The 16,876-nt window shown below is 49.4% G+C and overlaps 6 protein-coding genes across 6 annotated transcripts; 3 read left to right on the plus strand and 3 right to left on the minus strand.

Annotated features, from left to right (window-relative positions):
- Positions 1–379: 379 nt before the first annotated feature.
- Positions 380–1,636, minus strand: H6S33_011663 (uncharacterized protein; the record flags this gene model as incomplete). Its single annotated transcript, XM_044843050.1, has 4 exons — positions 380–1,099; positions 1,165–1,392; positions 1,459–1,545; positions 1,595–1,636. 4 exons carry the CDS (start codon positions 1,634–1,636, stop codon positions 380–382), a joined length of 1,077 nt encoding a protein of 358 aa, XP_044696431.1.
- A 544-nt stretch (positions 1,637–2,180) lies between these two features.
- On the plus strand, positions 2,181–3,280 carry H6S33_011664 (uncharacterized protein; the record flags this gene model as incomplete). Its single annotated transcript, XM_044843051.1, has 2 exons — positions 2,181–3,028; positions 3,088–3,280. 2 exons carry the CDS (start codon positions 2,181–2,183, stop codon positions 3,278–3,280), a joined length of 1,041 nt encoding a protein of 346 aa, XP_044696432.1.
- Positions 3,281–7,643: 4,363 nt separating this feature from the next.
- On the plus strand, positions 7,644–9,057 carry H6S33_011665 (uncharacterized protein; the record flags this gene model as incomplete). Its single annotated transcript, XM_044843052.1, has 8 exons — positions 7,644–7,688; positions 7,753–7,826; positions 7,895–8,117; positions 8,231–8,290; positions 8,361–8,399; positions 8,464–8,670; positions 8,751–8,971; positions 9,036–9,057. 8 exons carry the CDS (start codon positions 7,644–7,646, stop codon positions 9,055–9,057), a joined length of 891 nt encoding a protein of 296 aa, XP_044696433.1.
- Positions 9,058–10,060: 1,003 nt separating this feature from the next.
- H6S33_011666 (uncharacterized protein) lies at positions 10,061–10,797 on the minus strand (the record flags this gene model as incomplete). Its single annotated transcript, XM_044843053.1, has 4 exons — positions 10,061–10,312; positions 10,381–10,457; positions 10,520–10,596; positions 10,649–10,797. The coding sequence occupies 4 exons, from the start codon at positions 10,795–10,797 to the stop codon at positions 10,061–10,063; spliced, it is 555 nt and encodes a 184-aa protein (XP_044696434.1).
- Positions 10,798–12,491: 1,694 nt separating this feature from the next.
- Positions 12,492–13,496, minus strand: H6S33_011667 (uncharacterized protein; the record flags this gene model as incomplete). Its single annotated transcript, XM_044843054.1, has 3 exons — positions 12,492–12,645; positions 12,700–13,207; positions 13,256–13,496. The coding sequence occupies 3 exons, from the start codon at positions 13,494–13,496 to the stop codon at positions 12,492–12,494; spliced, it is 903 nt and encodes a 300-aa protein (XP_044696435.1).
- Positions 13,497–14,312: 816 nt separating this feature from the next.
- On the plus strand, positions 14,313–15,682 carry H6S33_011668 (uncharacterized protein; the record flags this gene model as incomplete). The annotated part of the gene is made up of 2 exons (XM_044843055.1): positions 14,313–15,047; positions 15,098–15,682. 2 exons carry the CDS (start codon positions 14,313–14,315, stop codon positions 15,680–15,682), a joined length of 1,320 nt encoding a protein of 439 aa, XP_044696436.1.
- Positions 15,683–16,876: the final 1,194 nt, after the last annotated feature.

The raw sequence follows: 16,876 nt of genomic DNA on the forward strand, positions 1-16,876 counted from the left end.
CCCCGCATTACCACCAATAGCAAAAACCCCAGGAGTTGGAGCGGTAATGATAATACCCCGTAAATTACCATCCACATTCCCGACATGGCTACATGACATAAAAACGTACCATACAAAGTGAGAAAGAGAAGAAGGGAAAAGGAAAAGGAAAAGGTTGCATGCATGCGCCCAGCGTCTACGTACTAGCTATCTATCTAGCTACTCTGTGTAGCTGCGTAGCTATGTACTCGTGTCTATCATTTTTTATACTAAAAAATGCACCCACCCCCCACCTCCCCGACCTCGCCCCAGCCCCATCACCACCGCCGTTGTCCAAAAGGCACAAAAGAAAAAGAAAAAGAAAAAGAAAAAACAAAAGAAGAAAGGAAAGAAAAACCAACTAAAACTTATCCCAATTCTCATCATCCCACCCATCCTTCTTCTTCGCCCCACCCCCATGCCCGCCATTCACCCCCCCATGCCCCCCGCTCCCCCCCTGCCCAAGCCCACCCCCCATCCCCTTCTTCACCGCCCCCGTCCCCAACGCACTATGCCCCCTCCCCCCCCCACTCCCCCCCTCCTCCCCAAACGAATCCCAAAACGCCCTCCTCTCCTCCGGCAACTGCGCCGCTCCCCTCCCCGCCCCTCCCTCCACAAGCCTCCCCAGCGACCCCACCCCATCCTGCACCTTCCTCGCCAGCTCCACCTCCGCAATCCTCGCCGCCGTCGGCTGTATCACAGCCTCATTAACACTCTTGGCGGACCGCGCCACCGTGCCCGCGAAGAAGCCAAACCCCTTCGTCAGCGCGCCGACCGGGTCGCGGCTGAACTCGTCGAGCGTCGGCGCCTCTGACGCTGGCGGCGGCGCAGGACCGGGGGAGGAGCCGAAGCCGGCGTATTTGCCGCCTTGCGAGGGGGGCAGGTCGGAGGGGCGGGTGGCGTTGGCGGAGCCGAGGCGCGCGAAGAAGGATTCGTTGCGGTCTTTGGTTGTTGGTGGGGGGGAGGAGGAGGAGGAGAGGGCGGCGGTGGAGAGGGGGGTGGGTGTTGTGGTGCGGGCGGTGGTGGTGCCGGCGGGGCGCGTGGGGCGGGTCCAGGGGGTGTTTGTGACGTCCGCGGTGAGCTAGAAGGAGGACTGGGTTAGGTGTGGTTGTGCGGAGGGGAAAAGAAAGGGGGGGGGGGGGGTGCCTTTTCTTTGTAGTCCTCGCCGAAACTGCTACTGTACAGGTCGGCGATACTCATGTCTTTGTGGAAGCCGTCCGAGGCCTCGAAGAATTCCTTGCACTTTGCGTTGCCGCCGCTCTGCATGCGCAGGATCTCGTCGGCTTTGAACGAGTCCATGGTGATGCTGCGCACGAACGAGATGTGCACGCCGAGCCCGCGGTGCACGCCGGCGCAGCTGAGGCAGATGAAGATCTAGGGCGGGCGGGGTTAGAGGCGAGGGATGGGGGATGGGGGATGGGACGGGGGCAATTGACGTACGCCGAACTTGGGGCTGGCCCATTGCGGGGCGGGGGCGCCGCAGTCGCAGCAGGCGTTGTTGCCGGGCTTCTTTTGGAGCTCGAGGAGCTGTGGGGGTTAGCTGTGGGTGCTGGGGAGAGAGGGGGGGGGAAGGTACCTTGCGCCGGGTTTCGGGGTCGATTTCCCACATCTTGGACATGGTGGGCCGAGTGAGGGGTTGTGAGCGGGGGGGGGGGGTGTGTGTGTGTGTGTGTGTGTGTGCGAGTGAGGTGTGTGCGAGTGAGGTGTGGTGTGGTGGAGCGGGCAGGCAAAGCAGAGGGGGCCTGTGGCTGTGCGAGGGACGTGTGTTGGGGAGGTGTGTGATGTGATGTGATGTGATGTGATGGGACGGGATGGGATGGGATGGCTGGGGTGTCGCTTCTCGTTCTCGCTCTCGCTCTGTGCCCGACCCCTTGCGTGTGCATGGAGCAAAGAAGGGAAAGAAAGAAAGAAAGAGAGAGAGAGCTGCGTGCGGTGTGCGGTGTGCGCTGTGTTACCCGGCCCCGACACAGGCGATAGCTCGTTTGTTTGTTTGTTTCACCCACCTGCTGGGGCTCTGATCAAACCCTCTCGTCAACACCCCCGAAAACACAGAGCCCTTAACCCGCCACCCAGAACACACATCACCACCGCATCATCACCACCCCCCCCCCATACCGCAAATCCCACAACCCCCACCTCTTCAGCAAACAACACCACACACAATGGACTTCGCCTCCATCCTCGCCCGCGAAATCTCAAAGAAGCGCAAAACCTCCCCCCCCGCCGACACCCCCACCCCCGCCACCACCACCACCACCACCGCCGCCGCCCCGCCACCAAAGAAATACCTAAAGCGCTCCGAAGTCGAAGCCCAACGGCGCGCAACCTACGAAGCGGAGCAAGCCGCCCTCGAAGCCCAACGCGCCGCCAAAGCCGCCGAAAAGCGCGCCGCCGAGGAGGCCGAGTTCCAGCGCCGCGAGGCCACAAAGGCAAAAGCCAAAGCCCTCGCCTTGGCGCGGCAGGCCAAAGCCGACGAAGAGAAGGCGCGCAACGCGCCCGTGGCGGAGGCGCCCGAGGAGGCGCAGGAGATGACGGACGAGGATGCGGTGCGCGCGTTGCGGGCGCTGGGCGAGCCGGCGAGGCTGTTTGGCGAGGGCGCGGGCGGGCGGGTGCGGAGGCTGAAGAGGTGTCTTGCGGCGGCGGAGGCGAGGAAGGTTGCTGAGGCGCCCGCGCTGACGGGCGAGGAGATGGTGCTGGATATGGCGGATGTGGGCGTGGATGACGCGAAGGTGTATCGGCAGCTGAGTGCGTGGTTTGCGCTGGTGCTGAGGGAGTGGGAGGTGGCGTTGGAGGGGCGGCCGCAGGCGGTGAAGGAGAGCTTTCAGGGGAGGGCGGCGGCGAGGAGTATGGAGCAGGCGAAGCTGTACATGGGACCGCTGTTTACGCATTTTAGGAATAGGGATCTGAAGAAGGAGCTGTACACGAAGATTTGTGAGATTGTGGTGGAGGCGCAGGCGAGGAGGTATGTCAAGGCGAACGATCTCTACTTGAGATTGAGCATTGGCAATGCGTGGGTTTCCCTATCTTGGTGTTTGAAGTCTAAATAGGGCTGTTCTAACGGGTGTGTAGTGCTTGGCCCATCGGTGTCACCATGGTGGGTATCCACGAACGTTCGGCGCGGGAGAAGCTGCATGAGAAGGGCATGGCTGCGCATATCATGAGCGACGAGGTCACGAGGAAGTTCCTGCAGAGCATCAAGCGGTGCCTGTCCTTCTGCCAGACGAGGTGGATCCCGGAGGACCCGTTGCAGATGATGGGGTAGTTTTGCACTTGAAAATTGCGAACGATATAGCATGGGGACTCGGAGTGTAATGCATTTTTATGGCTTTTCCTTTTCCTTTTCTTCTTTTCGTTTTGTGGGTTCTTTTATTCTTAGATTGTTAGCTTCAAGGGAAGATCCATCCAGTGGTCTGGGGTTGACACGAAAAGTTTGGGTTGTGGCGGTCAATGATATTATTGTCTGAGGATAATTATGAAACTAGTATTCAGGTTTAGGGTTTATAAATTATCTGATCCTGCACTTCTATCATTTCCACTGCCGCAAGCCCAGGTCCCATGCCCACTGTAAAGCAGACGCATGTTTAATGAGCCAGCGGCACCCGCACCGGCCACACTAGCTCTGACATACTCTTGGTACCTGTATATAAGAACTACCTCACTCCCACCCCCCCCCCTTTAAAATTTCGAAAGAGCTCCCCCCCCTTCTACCCATTGACAGGGTGAAAGGAGCCTTTCTACACCTGTGCTAGAAAGATGAGGCCTGTGCTGTGTGCAGGCAGATTGCGGTCTCCCAGTATAGGCGGGGTGCATGTAGGTTTCCACATATCATCACATGGGGATACCCGGCGATACGGAAGTACCCGATGCATGACTCCGAGCCCCAGGACACGGGGCGGGGTGGGAACCTTTGCTTGGCCTAGTTTACCGCGGCCGCCATCACTTGGAGGAAGACGACGAGACGCCATGACTCAATGCCACATACGGTGTCAGGGTCCATGGCTATCCGCCGGTTTTGCGGGGGCGGTGTGGGTGTAGTGGTTCCCCAGCTCGCGGCAGCTGGTCGGCGGTGGCAACGAGTGACGCTGATGTCCGGGTTGCTTCTCCATAGCACGGGGTTGGGGATACGGATGCCTATGATAAAAAGCCATGTGTCTGACTGGATTAAGAAATGGCGGGACGGTCGCAGCGGTAGCTAGGTGTTGGTATAAACACTGGCTGTTCCGCTCCCCTTTTTAACCCCGCTTCTTATAATCAACATCATCAGCTCTCTCTGCGGTCAGATCATAGCTCCAAGCTAGAAGCAACCTGACGGTGCATTGCAGAAGGGGCGGCGGTGGACCTTCTATAGGTCTCGGCGGTCTCGCCAGTATTTCCCCGCCGCACAGATGGTATCGGTGGGGATGCTGACATTCTTCTAGGTAGAAGAGCCTGTTTGTGTGTGGTTGGGGCCGTTTCGGGGGGGAGTGACGACTGTGAGTATATGTATTTGTCTGGCAACGGACGCCTTCCCTCTCTCTTGATCTCTCGAGTTTCGTTTGCGGACCTTACGCCGTGTCCGGCGCTGCAAAGTGGCTTCAGGGGGGGGGGGCGCAATGGCTGGGGAGAGGCTTGGAACGGGCGATTGCTTTCCTATTGAGTTTGTAACTCAGAGAAGGGTATGCATCAATCTATCCTTGCTATGAGACTTGGATGCTCAGAAAATTTGGATTGAGTATGGTGGTTCTTCATCTGGAAAGAAAGTGTCAAGCTGTGTCCCATCCAGCTAATGATACCGAAATTAATGAATTAAACAAAAAAAAAAAAAAAAAAGGAAAAAAAAAAGCTAATGATACCGTGGTATCTGGCTTTGGCGGGTGAAAGACGTTAATGTTGAACCTTGTGGTTACTAGTAATCACTGATAAGGCTTGAATGCATTGTTCATGGGTTAGACCCTCTTTGATTTGAACACTTCGAAGCAAATAACAATACATCTGGTCTGGACGTGCAGGAAAGTCTCTTGGACTATCAAAGTTTGTGTGCTATTCATTAACCCACCCATAAGCATATCTAACCCATCGTTCAGGTCCAGAAATCAAACACCTGATGCCTGTCCTCGATGCTTTCAACAATTAACACACGAACCACATATGTTTTACACCAGACAACAGCAGATACCATGGCACCTCTCTCGAGACCGACATAGCGCAGTACAGAGAAGTCGTAAGGGAGGAAACAGAAGATGCAATTGCGGTATCGCAAAAGCAAATGACGCGTTACCATAATAAGAAGCCTGCTGGACCCGATTTCTTCTCTGGATACGCATACATCTCACTAGTAAAGACGGGCTACACCCCTACCTTCGGTACGGAAAAGCAGGTTAGCTGCGCAAAGGACCGGTCCTTACAAGATACTCGATACGGACGTGCCCTTAAGCTGGAATTAAACCCTACTACCAAGATTGGTAGCGTCATATCCATAACTACAATAGCAAAAAAAAGGGGCTGTGATTGATACCGCTTTAATACCGTGTTGGTGCTATTGTTAAACAATTACAGTAATTAAATGAATTCTAGATTTACTACCACAGTCCAGGGAAAATTCTTTTAAATTAAGTGCTGCATGGAATGATTAATGCGATGAAGTGTACACTTCAGCATTCTCTAGAATCGGTATTCAAGTAGCATTTGAGCGCCCGCTCACTCCACTAGTGCCCGCCACCCCTGCTAGTACTGGCCGCTCCCCTGCTAGTACTGGCCTCTCGCCTACTAGTACTGGCCGCTCGCCTGTTACCGTTGACCGCTCGCCCGCACTTCTAGTACATGTTGTGCTAGTCACTCTCAACAACTTCACCAACTTCAACTTCACCAGCTTCATCAACTTCACCAACTTCATCAAATTCATCATGATCAACTCCACCAATATACTTCCGTCACGGGCGTCCGGATCGTTGACTCTATTGTATATAGATTCTGGACGACTTGAAAATTTATTTTTCAAAAGTAGATCGCGATTATTTCAAGCCCATTAACAAATGATAAGAATTGATGAACTTGTGGGTATATTTATATTTGGTGATCTTGAAAGCTTCATCCCCTAAATTGAGGTTTCGGGAAGTAGTTTTAGCTTTCCCTAAATACCACTGTAATACCACAAGACTGCTGCATTGTTTTAAATGCCGCAGTAGCGGTAAACTAGCAGTTGAGCCTAGTGCCGGTAGTACAAAATACTGTGCCATTACCGCCTTCTTATTATCACATATTATGCAAAAAATAATCTTTATTATAATGCTGTTTAATATTGTCTACAGCAGCATCACAGCATTACACCATATGCAGTCGCGTAACGGTACTGAGATTATCCCATTTTTTGCTACTGTAACCTGGAACCGGCTCCTAGGCGCAAAGACGACCCTTACGAGACAGTGACGCACGGTTACCAAAACAGCATTCGCGACCGTTGATTGCTATCCTTGTAACGAGAGTATCACTATCTGCAGTACCACTATAACGAGAGTCGATAGAAAGAGTCCAACACAAATGAGCTACCCTCTACGGCACCGGTACCCGCCGTCCGGTCATGACCGGCCAGCGTCTTTTCGGGTACAACCGCCCTTGATGCAACTAATTGTATATTCTGCTGCAACGGTTAGTACTTTAAAAAAAATGTATAGACTCGAAACCTACCTACTTGACGCCATTCCCTTTTCGGTAGCGTATCCCTGTCTCTCAGATACGTCGAGTGATAGTACGTGACCACGCTAAAAAAACATGACAGATGACAGCAAACGATAGCAAAAGCAAAAGCTATTCTTCTGGCTTCTTGAGTGCTCGATTGTTCTTGATATACTCCAAAGCTCGGAAATTCGGCCTGAAATTCCTACTTCCGTTTCAGGTGTCATCTGATACTTGACATTATCCGCGCGTTACCTTTTTATATATCAGGGAGCCTCGAAGATCCCAAAAGGTCCGCATCAAGCCATTCCTTAACATAATCTAGCCCAATAAGCGAGGCTATCCTGCAGATATCTTCCCAGATAGGTGCCAGAGGGATGGAGATCATCTTTTTAAAGAAGTGAACACACCGCGTCCATATCTGATATCTACTTTCCTTAAATATGTCAAATTTCCTACCATAGTTTTAAGGCAGATTTAAGCTCTATGGATCCAGGTCTAGAGACGATGTGACTCGCCCAGTTTTAAAGGCCACATGTCAGCCTCAACATGTAGGCTAGTGTGGGTTCCAGGGTTAGTTGTGAACCAATAGGAGGTCTTGTTTGTAGCCGCATTGCGAATAGAAGCTTTCTCCTTAATAATCAGCTAAGGTAAGGATTATTCTACGTTCGGCACAAGAAGACTTGCCTGAGTATCTCGGCTGGGACATTCGGTTCTTCTCATATGTGCCGGTTTACTAGGGAGGTGTTCTATTCGGCAATTCAGAGTTTGGTGCGCACGCAGTATTTGCTATCTCGCATTTTTGAAGAAGCACACACCAGCATATACAGTGCGGGGATATGATAACCCTCCATAGGCCAGAGCCTCACTTATAGATTCTCAAGACGTCAGCCAGGCGCCAACTTGATAAAATAACGTCTCTGCGCCCATCCCCACATTCAGTTCTTCGATTCATCCGCTACCACGAGCTTGAAATGTTCAAACTCTTTTCGCGAAAGAAGGTATTCCTTGCCACGTTGGTTTGTCTTCTCAGTTCTGCTTGCCAACTCAGACAATAACTCGTGCTTGACCACATATATCCAGAAGTCACGATCAGCCGACGACCGCGATGCATTTGGCCTAAAGGAGTTTGCCAAGGGGACAAACCCAATTATAGAGTATATTCTTCCTCCTAAGAGGACAACATAACTAGCATACAGTCATGTTAATCCGTAAATTTCTCCAGCATTGTTGCGATCCATGGCCTCAACGGCCACCGCGAGAGGTCCTGGACCGCCGATAACGGCGTGAATTGGCTCAAGGATTTGCTACCGGAGAAGAGCCCGAATGCGCGCATCTTTAGCTACGGGTATGATTCGAGGACGCATGGTCCGGTGTCGGAGCAGCATCTGCATGATCACGGTGTGGCGTTGGTGTCGGATCTGAGCTTGGTTAGGAGGTCGACGCAGGTAAGCTTGGTGTTCGGGTAGTTTGTTTGAACTAGCTTGGCCTGTGGGTTGGTTGGTTGGTTGGTGGTGGTGGCCAGAGTAAGGAAATCTGACATGGCATGGTACATGTGTAGACGGAAGGACGGCCGATAATCTTTATTGCACATAGCTTGGGTGGTATCATCTGTAAAAGTGTAGGTTTACCCTTTCCTCTGCTTCGGTGGATGTGGCTGGCGGCATGATGAGTCGAGCTAAGTCCTCAAGGCCTTGATACACGCTAGTCTGGCAAATAAGGACCATCTCGTCGCTCATAAGGATATTCACCTCTCCACGTACGGCATAATGTTTTTTTGGCACCCCCCACCAGGGTGGAAACGACGTCCCGCTGGCCAAATCGCTGATTAACATCGCATCTGTATTCATCGACACCAACACAAAGCTGCTAAAGCACCTGGAGATGCATTCGGAGATGCTGGAGCATCAGACAGAACAGTACACCTCAATCAGCGGCCAGTTTGAAACAAAGTTTCTGTACGAAACGTATATGACGCCGACCCCTGCTGGGAAAAAGTTGGTAGGTTCTTTCTTCTTTACACCCCCCCCCCCCCCCCTTGACCCACATAATCTTACTCGGTGTTTTCTGATGGACTGTAGATTGTACCAAAGTTTTCCGCGGTGATACCAGGCGCAATCAACGCTGAGGAAATTGGGATCAACAGGAATCACCGCGAGATGGTAAAGTTCCGATCGGCAGAGGATGAAGCGTTCCGCAAGGTATATCTTACGATAAATCTTATGATGTCTAGTGCGTTGCCGCACACTATCGAGAGACAGAGACGGCTACAGGAGGCCGAGCAAGAAGAAACCGACCTAAGGTAGAGAATGCTGCCGGATATAATATCGGGTATAGGGTATCGACGCTAAGGAACTACATTTTAGCTGGGCTGCCGCATATGCATGAGCTGTCGGCTGGAATATTGAGCGTATTTCTGGGGATTGGAGTATGGTGTATAGGGAGAACTTTTTGGTTTATTTGTTATCACTGATTTCACTATGCATTTTTTTTTTTGACTGCTTCAAATATTCCTTCATGACTTCCAAACGGAGAGAGGGTTGAAAAGCCCTTTCTAAAATATAACTTATGGCGCGGCATCTAAGTTCGGTGCAAATCGTTGGGTTAGGTTTGAGCCCGTGACTAAAACAACATCATATTCTTGGCCGAAGTTCAAACGGTCCGGAGCTAATATTATGAAGCCTGGTGGACTTGAAACAATGAGTTATTCGCTCAAGATATCACCGCAGAAAAGAAGAACAATCATTGAGTTAACCACCGAGAAAAAATATGCAATTAATGAATTAAACAATTAAACAAAAAAAACCGAGAAAAAATGAGTTCGTGATCGAGTGATATATGGTGATCGAGTCCCTTATTGACTATGTTACAGCAGAAGAGCAACTAGAGCCCCGTTAAGCGTTGGCAATCGACGGGCGAGATGATATATTGCGTACAGGTCAAAGACAGATATAAAATAAGGGTTTGTGTTTACGTGAGTTGAACACAGAATATCCCTTCAATGATGCCACACCTCTAGTTGTCTCTTAGCTATCACTCAGATATAGAGCTTTCATCGTTTTATAAATAGTCTAGATCATCTAGGCCCTTGATAAATGTTCCTTAATCACTTTATAAATAGTCTAGATCATCTAGGCCCTTGATAAATGTTCCTTAATCACTTTATGTGTGTATGGACCACAACAGAAGGAATACCTCCAGATGCAGGATTGGCTTCTATGTATCTTGTCACAATTTGCTAACATTGGTATTCCTACTAAATTCCGCGCGCTTAACCTTAACTGGTAGGTATATCGAGTGCTATATCATGACTAATATCAATCGGTGACTGCAGCTACAACATAGTATTGCAATAATCACACTCTTAAAATACAGATTCTAGGCCAGCAACCTAAACACCCCCCACCTTCTTCTTCTCAAATCCCGGTAGCGTGATAGACTCTGACTTCCCACTCTCTCCCCAGGTCAAAGCGCCGACATGCGGTTGCACATTCCAGTGGAATGTCAGTGTCACATTAGTCCTCTCTGACATCTTCCCGGTGATATCGTTAAGCTTGTATTTTGGCTTTTGGTTCTTGAGGTTGATTTTCGCCTTTGCGGGAGTGCTGACGATTCGGTCCCAGATCACAACTTCGTTCTCAGTCTATAACAGTTAGCGATTTGAAGCCATGAAATTAAGAGCGCGCAGGGATTGAAGGGTGGGCGGCATACAAATTTCTGGCCCGGGTAAGATACGGTGACGTAGGCGAAGACCTGCTTGGTATTCCAGTTGAAGAGGGGTTCCAGATCTAAAAATCCTTAGTCCCCGAATCAAAGCGCAGTGGACTCGAGTGAAGGGGGAGTAGCTTACCGGCTTCAAGATCGAAATTAATCGCGGCGAGCTCCTGAGGTTTCGAAGAATGGTATTGTCGGACTCTGCCTTTCGATCTATAGTACATCATCAATATCCGCCAGCTTTAGCCAGTCGCGCTTCACGTACACTTTAAAGTTGGTAATGTCAACAGCTGTGCCAGCTGTTGGTTCCGTTGGAAACAACACGCTTGACAGAGCTACCAGAGATGCGACACAGAAAGCAACCGTAGTGAAGAATCCAAAGACATTCTGAATGCGCACGAGTGAGGAATGCATATTTTGTTCGTACGGGGTGATGGTGTGTGGGTTAGTGGTTGGTGGGGACACGGGGTGGTGGAGTTGTTGAGAGAGGTTTGGCTTGTGGACACCGTCGTCAATTGTGGATTGAGGCTCAAGTTCGTTCGGGCGCTAGTCCTCTTTCGGTGCTTGCATTGTTTATGCAGGGTTTGTCTCTCAGATCCTTTTGGTTCACCCTAGGTAGTTTTCGGGATTTCAAAAAATCACACGAGAGAAAGAACTTGACCTACTCTAGGTATTCCACTGAAATAGAATCATGCATATAGAGTACTGTAGTACGTTCTAAAATTATGAGTTACCTACTCTACATAGCATACATAAGTATATGTGGAGGTCTCGGCGATCCACCTTTTGAAGACTTAGAGTCGATAAGTACTTGGGTATGGGAGAAAGAACCAGAAAATTCGATAGGGTTATTTATATGGAAGAGCGGCGCCACTCCATACAAATACATGTAATCCTGGTTCTTACTTAGCCCACCCGAGTAGAGGAGGAATGTACCTGGTGTTACCAAGTATGTAGCATTCGCTGACTTGGCAAATCCTTGGCGTCTCCACCTTAAATGCACTCTCCCCTCTTTAACACAGTGATAAGCAAACCAGTCCATCTGTTACAGTATTATCATTTGGCTTCTTGAATCCACGCGGCGATACATTTCTACATCAGAGAAACCTCTGTGGTCATCATCGACACTGTTGCAAAAGTCTTATACATGCTTTGATTTACGTCCGAGATCCATAATTGTTTGCTAATACCTATTTATAATTATGTCCTAGAACACGATGGCCGATATACCTTCGAATTATGCAGCACTCTGCCGGGTCGATGCAAAAAATACAGTTATAAACCAATTTGCATGTCCTATAGAGGATATAGAAACATACGAAGTGAGTCAACCGTCGATACCGATACTCTAGCTATTATGATTTATGGCTTCCTGAGAAAAATAGGGTTTGAAGGCTGCAGTTCTTTCTTTCTGGCCGCGGGGCACGATAGGCTTCTGCGACCCCGAAGATTTCCAAGTTATGACACCAGGAGCGTATATAGTGTGCGGGAAGTACTGGAACGACTTTTTTGCACAGCAAAAAACAAAGATATTTCATATTCGTTTCTACTAGCCCAATACCACCCCGGGGTCCCGGGCCTACTGAGATCGATAGGAAGTCACGCAATCTGTAGCCTTTACTAAGCTATGGGATAACCGTGCTATATCGATAGAGTGGTTTGGTTTGTCTTGGTTATATGAGGATAATGCGACATCAGTTTCCTTATGTTGGTTTGAGTGGAATTGAAGGATTGCCCGTTTGGTCAGTCGGTTTCGGGACAGTTAAGGGACGGTGTAAATAATGCATGTTAAGGCTCAAGGATTGATAACTACCGGAAGATCATGTATGTGGTTCTCTAGATAGACCCCGGTCCCGTTCATTTAGGCAACGATGCCAAGAATACTTCAGTCACACGCAGATAACATGCATGTATTTAGGGAAATGAACTATATTTCTAAAGGATTTAATTAAAAGAAGGCGATATACAACATTAAAAGTCTTCTTCACGTTACTAAAGGGTCATAACTAATCGGAGTATGGTTTGGCAGAAACAAAGAATATAAAGAGAAAGGAGTTGGGACTATTGAAGAGTCACCCTCTAGTATAACTATATTCGAATCATAATGTTTATAGCATTAGATAGAGCGGCTTTGGGACGCCCTGGGGTAGCTTCGAGGTAGCGCTCTCCTTGAAACCAATGTAGGCTAAACGTTGGTTTCCGGTCGTGACACTCCAGCTCTTGAGGTCATAATATGAGGCGATGGCATGAACCAACCAGCGTCTAAAAAATTCAGTATTCACCAGCCCATACGTGATATTTGGGGGGGGAGCTTACCCAAAGGAGGCACTAGGGTCTGACAGCAAGCTCTCAAAGAGAACCTTCTCCGTCACCCTCACATCTGCAACAGACGATACGGACGAACTCATGTCCGACTGTTTTCTATGCTGGTATCTCATCTTCTTGCTGATGAAGACAATCTCCTCGTCTGACTCATCTTCCACGTCCTCGATATTGACATGAACCGGACTCTCTGGACGTTCATGCTTCATCTCGCTAGAGGTTTCTTTTTCTTCGCCGAGAATGAACTTCCTGACTTCCTCCTCCAAAACGTGAAGTAGATCTACAGCAGCATGGGAACGCTTCAAGCGAGCCTTCAGCTCCCTTGGAACCTTATCAACAACCTCCTGCTTGGACTTTGCATTACGTTGATGTCGCTTTTGGAAGGCAGGAGTATCCCACAGGGAGGCGAATTCGTATGGAACGTGCTTCTGGGAATGTAGAGGCCTAGGCTCCCAATCTGCCGCTGAAGGAGGCACAACATGGGGGTTCGAAAGCAAGCGATCTACACAGCATTAGACCAAGAGCGCAAGTGCAAAGATATGCCAAGTACCATTCTCCCAACGTTGACGACGCCGACTACCCTCCTTTCCACGCAGCAATGCTTCGCGACGTTTCAAGCTATCTCGGCGTTCAGTGGGGGCTGCTGCGGCACGACGAGCCTTTGCGGTGGAAGGCTGTGGTTCGGGGTTGACGTCGAGAGGGATAGTTAGGGTAATGCCCGATGTGGCAAAACTTTGAGCGTTAGGAGGAGTAGGGTCGACGGGAGCCGGAGACAAGGGATGGATAGCCATGATGGGTGGTGATGTTCTTCAATATGGTTGGGAAATGGGAATTGAGGACACAGATGTACCTGATATAGAGGGGGGAGATGTCGACAATTGAAATGACAGGATGAATCACCTATAGGCTAGAAAGGAGAGAGAAGGGGGATGGAAGGGAGGTTAATCGGGGGTGTGGGTGGTAAAGATAGATGGACGAATAAAATGGATGGGAGTCAGAACGGGGGGGCTGATATCGTGGATGGCTGAATAGATAAGCAGAGATGGGACCCAGGGACATCCGGCTATCAGACAGATGCGGTTAACGGGGATAGGAGAGCCGAAATAACCCTATCCCATGACCACACACAGACCTTATCGTGCTAGGCTAGCACGTGCGGCCAACGATGAATCACAGCACAGATCGTGGGGACGGCGCTGTCGCCTGCATTCGAGGCTCCAGCTTTTGTTACATAATCACAATCTGTGGTACATGCCGTAGAGTACCCAATCATACTGTGCTACACTGTACTCCACTTCACACCATGGTCCATACTTATCCCGTGAAACACATCACCTCCCTCCCTTCCTCTTCTCTTTCTCATCTTTTGTTTGCCTGAACGCTTTACTTTTCCTTTAATCTTTGATCTTCCCGTCCTCTTTTTTCTATTCTTTTGCCCATTTACTATATGTCTATTTCCCTTCTCAGCCCCTCGTACCCCACAACTGACACCTGATAATCAATTTTCATCGTTTGTAGCTTCGGTGCCACCCTTACCGCTATTGGAACTCAACTATCAAACAACACCAACTAGATTCGGCGAGTTTACTTCGCTAAAGCCTCTGTATATGAGCAGTACAGGATTTGATCTCTCCCCGGTGATTGATCTTCTAGATTCACTCTCCGCGGGACCCAAACACCCATTTGTACTTGATCCCAAGGCTGTGGCATCTGGTGCCACTAGTGACGTGAGGTCACTAGGCGACTTTTCAGCTCTTTGGAGTTTCCTGAATGACTGTCACAATGACTCTACACCCCTTCCGTCTCTAGACAGCATCTTTACTCCACCTCCCTCCCCTCCTCCGCCTCCGGTTGATTCCCCTGAAAAGGGGACATCACGAAGGAGAAAGAGGAGAAGGAGTCCCAACGTCACAGTCACACTCAATGGAATGCCTATCGCCCCCGAACAGTCATCGGCTACCGATAGCACCGAAAACCATACTGATACTACTGAAGAGATACCTCGCAAACCTCCTCGAACCCGAATTCGTGTTACTTCGACTTTCGTAAATTCTGCGGATCCCGCGGAAAAGACATCCCGATCCACGCCCCGCATCCGCCTTACCCCTGCCAGAATTTTGCCCGGCGACGACGGTTTAGCACCCGTCGTTCAGAGCAATTCCCTGCCTGAGCGTCCGGTAATTCGGACCTCGGGGCTGCCCGTTAGCGAGCGTAAAGCCCAGCTAATCCAGATGATAATGCGCCTCTTCCCCTCAGACCGTGTCACCCTCCTTACGCTTGATATTCCCCGCCCCCTTGCGCCTCAACCCACTGATATACATATCTTTATCGACAATTCAAACGTGAGTGCACCACTTATATCTACAGTGTTGTCCTTGCTAACTCTGACTAGATTTTGATCAGCTTCTATGAACTGATTAAGCAGATTCGTGGTCAACCCAAAACCGCGCGGGTTCGCGCTCCTAAGTTCTCGTTTCATAATTTTTCGCTCATCCTCGAGCGCGGACGACCAACCGTCAAAAAGGCCCTTGTCGGCAGCTCTCCCATTACCCCTGTTATGCTTGAGGCCGAGGCTCTCGGATATGAAAATAGCATTCTCGAAAGAGTCGTTAAAGAGCGAGCTATTAAGTACAGCTCTTCTTCGGGCTCTGATACAAACAGCCCGCTGAAGACGCGTATGGCGAAGGTGGAACAGGCGGTTGATGAGATTCTTCATCTGAAAATGATGGAGTCAATCGTCGATTATGAGCCGAGTACACTAGTTCTGGCATCAGGTGATGCGGCGGCTGGGGAATACAGTCCGGGATTTTTTAAAGTGGTAGAGAGGGCATTGACGAAGGGCTGGAACGTCGAGCTGGTGGCTTTCAAAAAGAGCTTAGGATTCAGCTACAAGGCTGCTGAGTTTAAGACAAAGTGGAAGGGTAAATTTCGGTACATCCAACTGGACCAGTTTGCAGAGATGTTACTGGATGAGTGAGATTACCTAATTTTACCAAAACAACTATATCTTTCCGCCTTCTTCCCTCTATTTTTCTTTCTTTCTTGTTTTTTTCTCATTGTTTTTCAATGCATTTGCGCTTGGACCCTATTTGTGTGCGGTCTTCAAATTTCTAGGGACTTTTTTTTTGTCCCACTATGCGTTTTGCTTCTCATATTTTTTTCTCTCGACGCTTCAAGCAGAAGTTACTGGACAATGATTGGAATCGTAAAGGTTCACTAACCACATGTTTAGTCTCTTTTTTCTAGTTGATTGATTGCTTTAATGTTTCCTAGTGCTTTTTTTTTCCTCTTTTTTTTCCTCTTTTTCTTTTCCATTCTTCTTTTTGTATGAGGGGATGAGGTGCACCGTATTTTTTGTGTGCGTGCGACTGAGCTTTTCGGCTGGTCCAGTATTGTTGTTTGATATCTTTTTGTTTCTGAGGTTCGATTGATCTCTGCTATACTTGCTCAATGTTAGTAAGTGGATAGGTGGTTGGAAAGGAGAGGAGTTTGGGTGCCCCGAGAGGGATGTGCTCCTGAGTGGATCTTGGTTTTGAACCAGAGCATTGGATAGTAAAAGCGATGGGAACATATTTGATGCCAGCTCAGGTTGATCTTGACTGGCGATCATCGACTAGGGGTTGTCTGATCTACCTATTTACTAGCTAACGTGCTGGTTACATGGTTATACAAATATCAATGTTCTGTTCGGGGCGATTGACGTCTTACTTAAGGCGATCGATCTGTTCTCTAAATCACTTGTTCTCAAGAATTTGTTTCAGTTCATAGTCCTCATGTTGGCGGGTTTGAGAGTGGGCAAATGCGTGGCTATTACTCTACATGTCGATCACTTCAGCTTACTTGCCAGGCCGTCCCGTTCAGCATTTCCTGGATGTATTGGATTATACAAACGATCTACAACATAAGAGCGCGCGCGAGAAGCAGGTAACGGGGAAACCGGCCCCTAAACTTCCGCTTATTCCAGCACATCCACAAACACCTGCTAGCCGCTAATGGCGCACGTATAAAACATTCTACAACGCACCATAATTCACAGCTCGCAACACTAAGACAGAGGTCACTAACAACAGCAACATAGGGAGTTTGGGCTGGCATTGGACTAATCGGAGGGCAAGAGCATCTGGGGGGATTATGGGGCGCGTGGGATAAGGGTTGTGATAGTGGTGAAGAG

This window comes from Morchella sextelata (assembly GCF_020137385.1).
Source record: "Morchella sextelata strain SCLS chromosome Unknown scls_6, whole genome shotgun sequence".
NCBI lineage: Eukaryota > Fungi > Ascomycota > Pezizomycetes > Pezizales > Morchellaceae > Morchella > Morchella sextelata.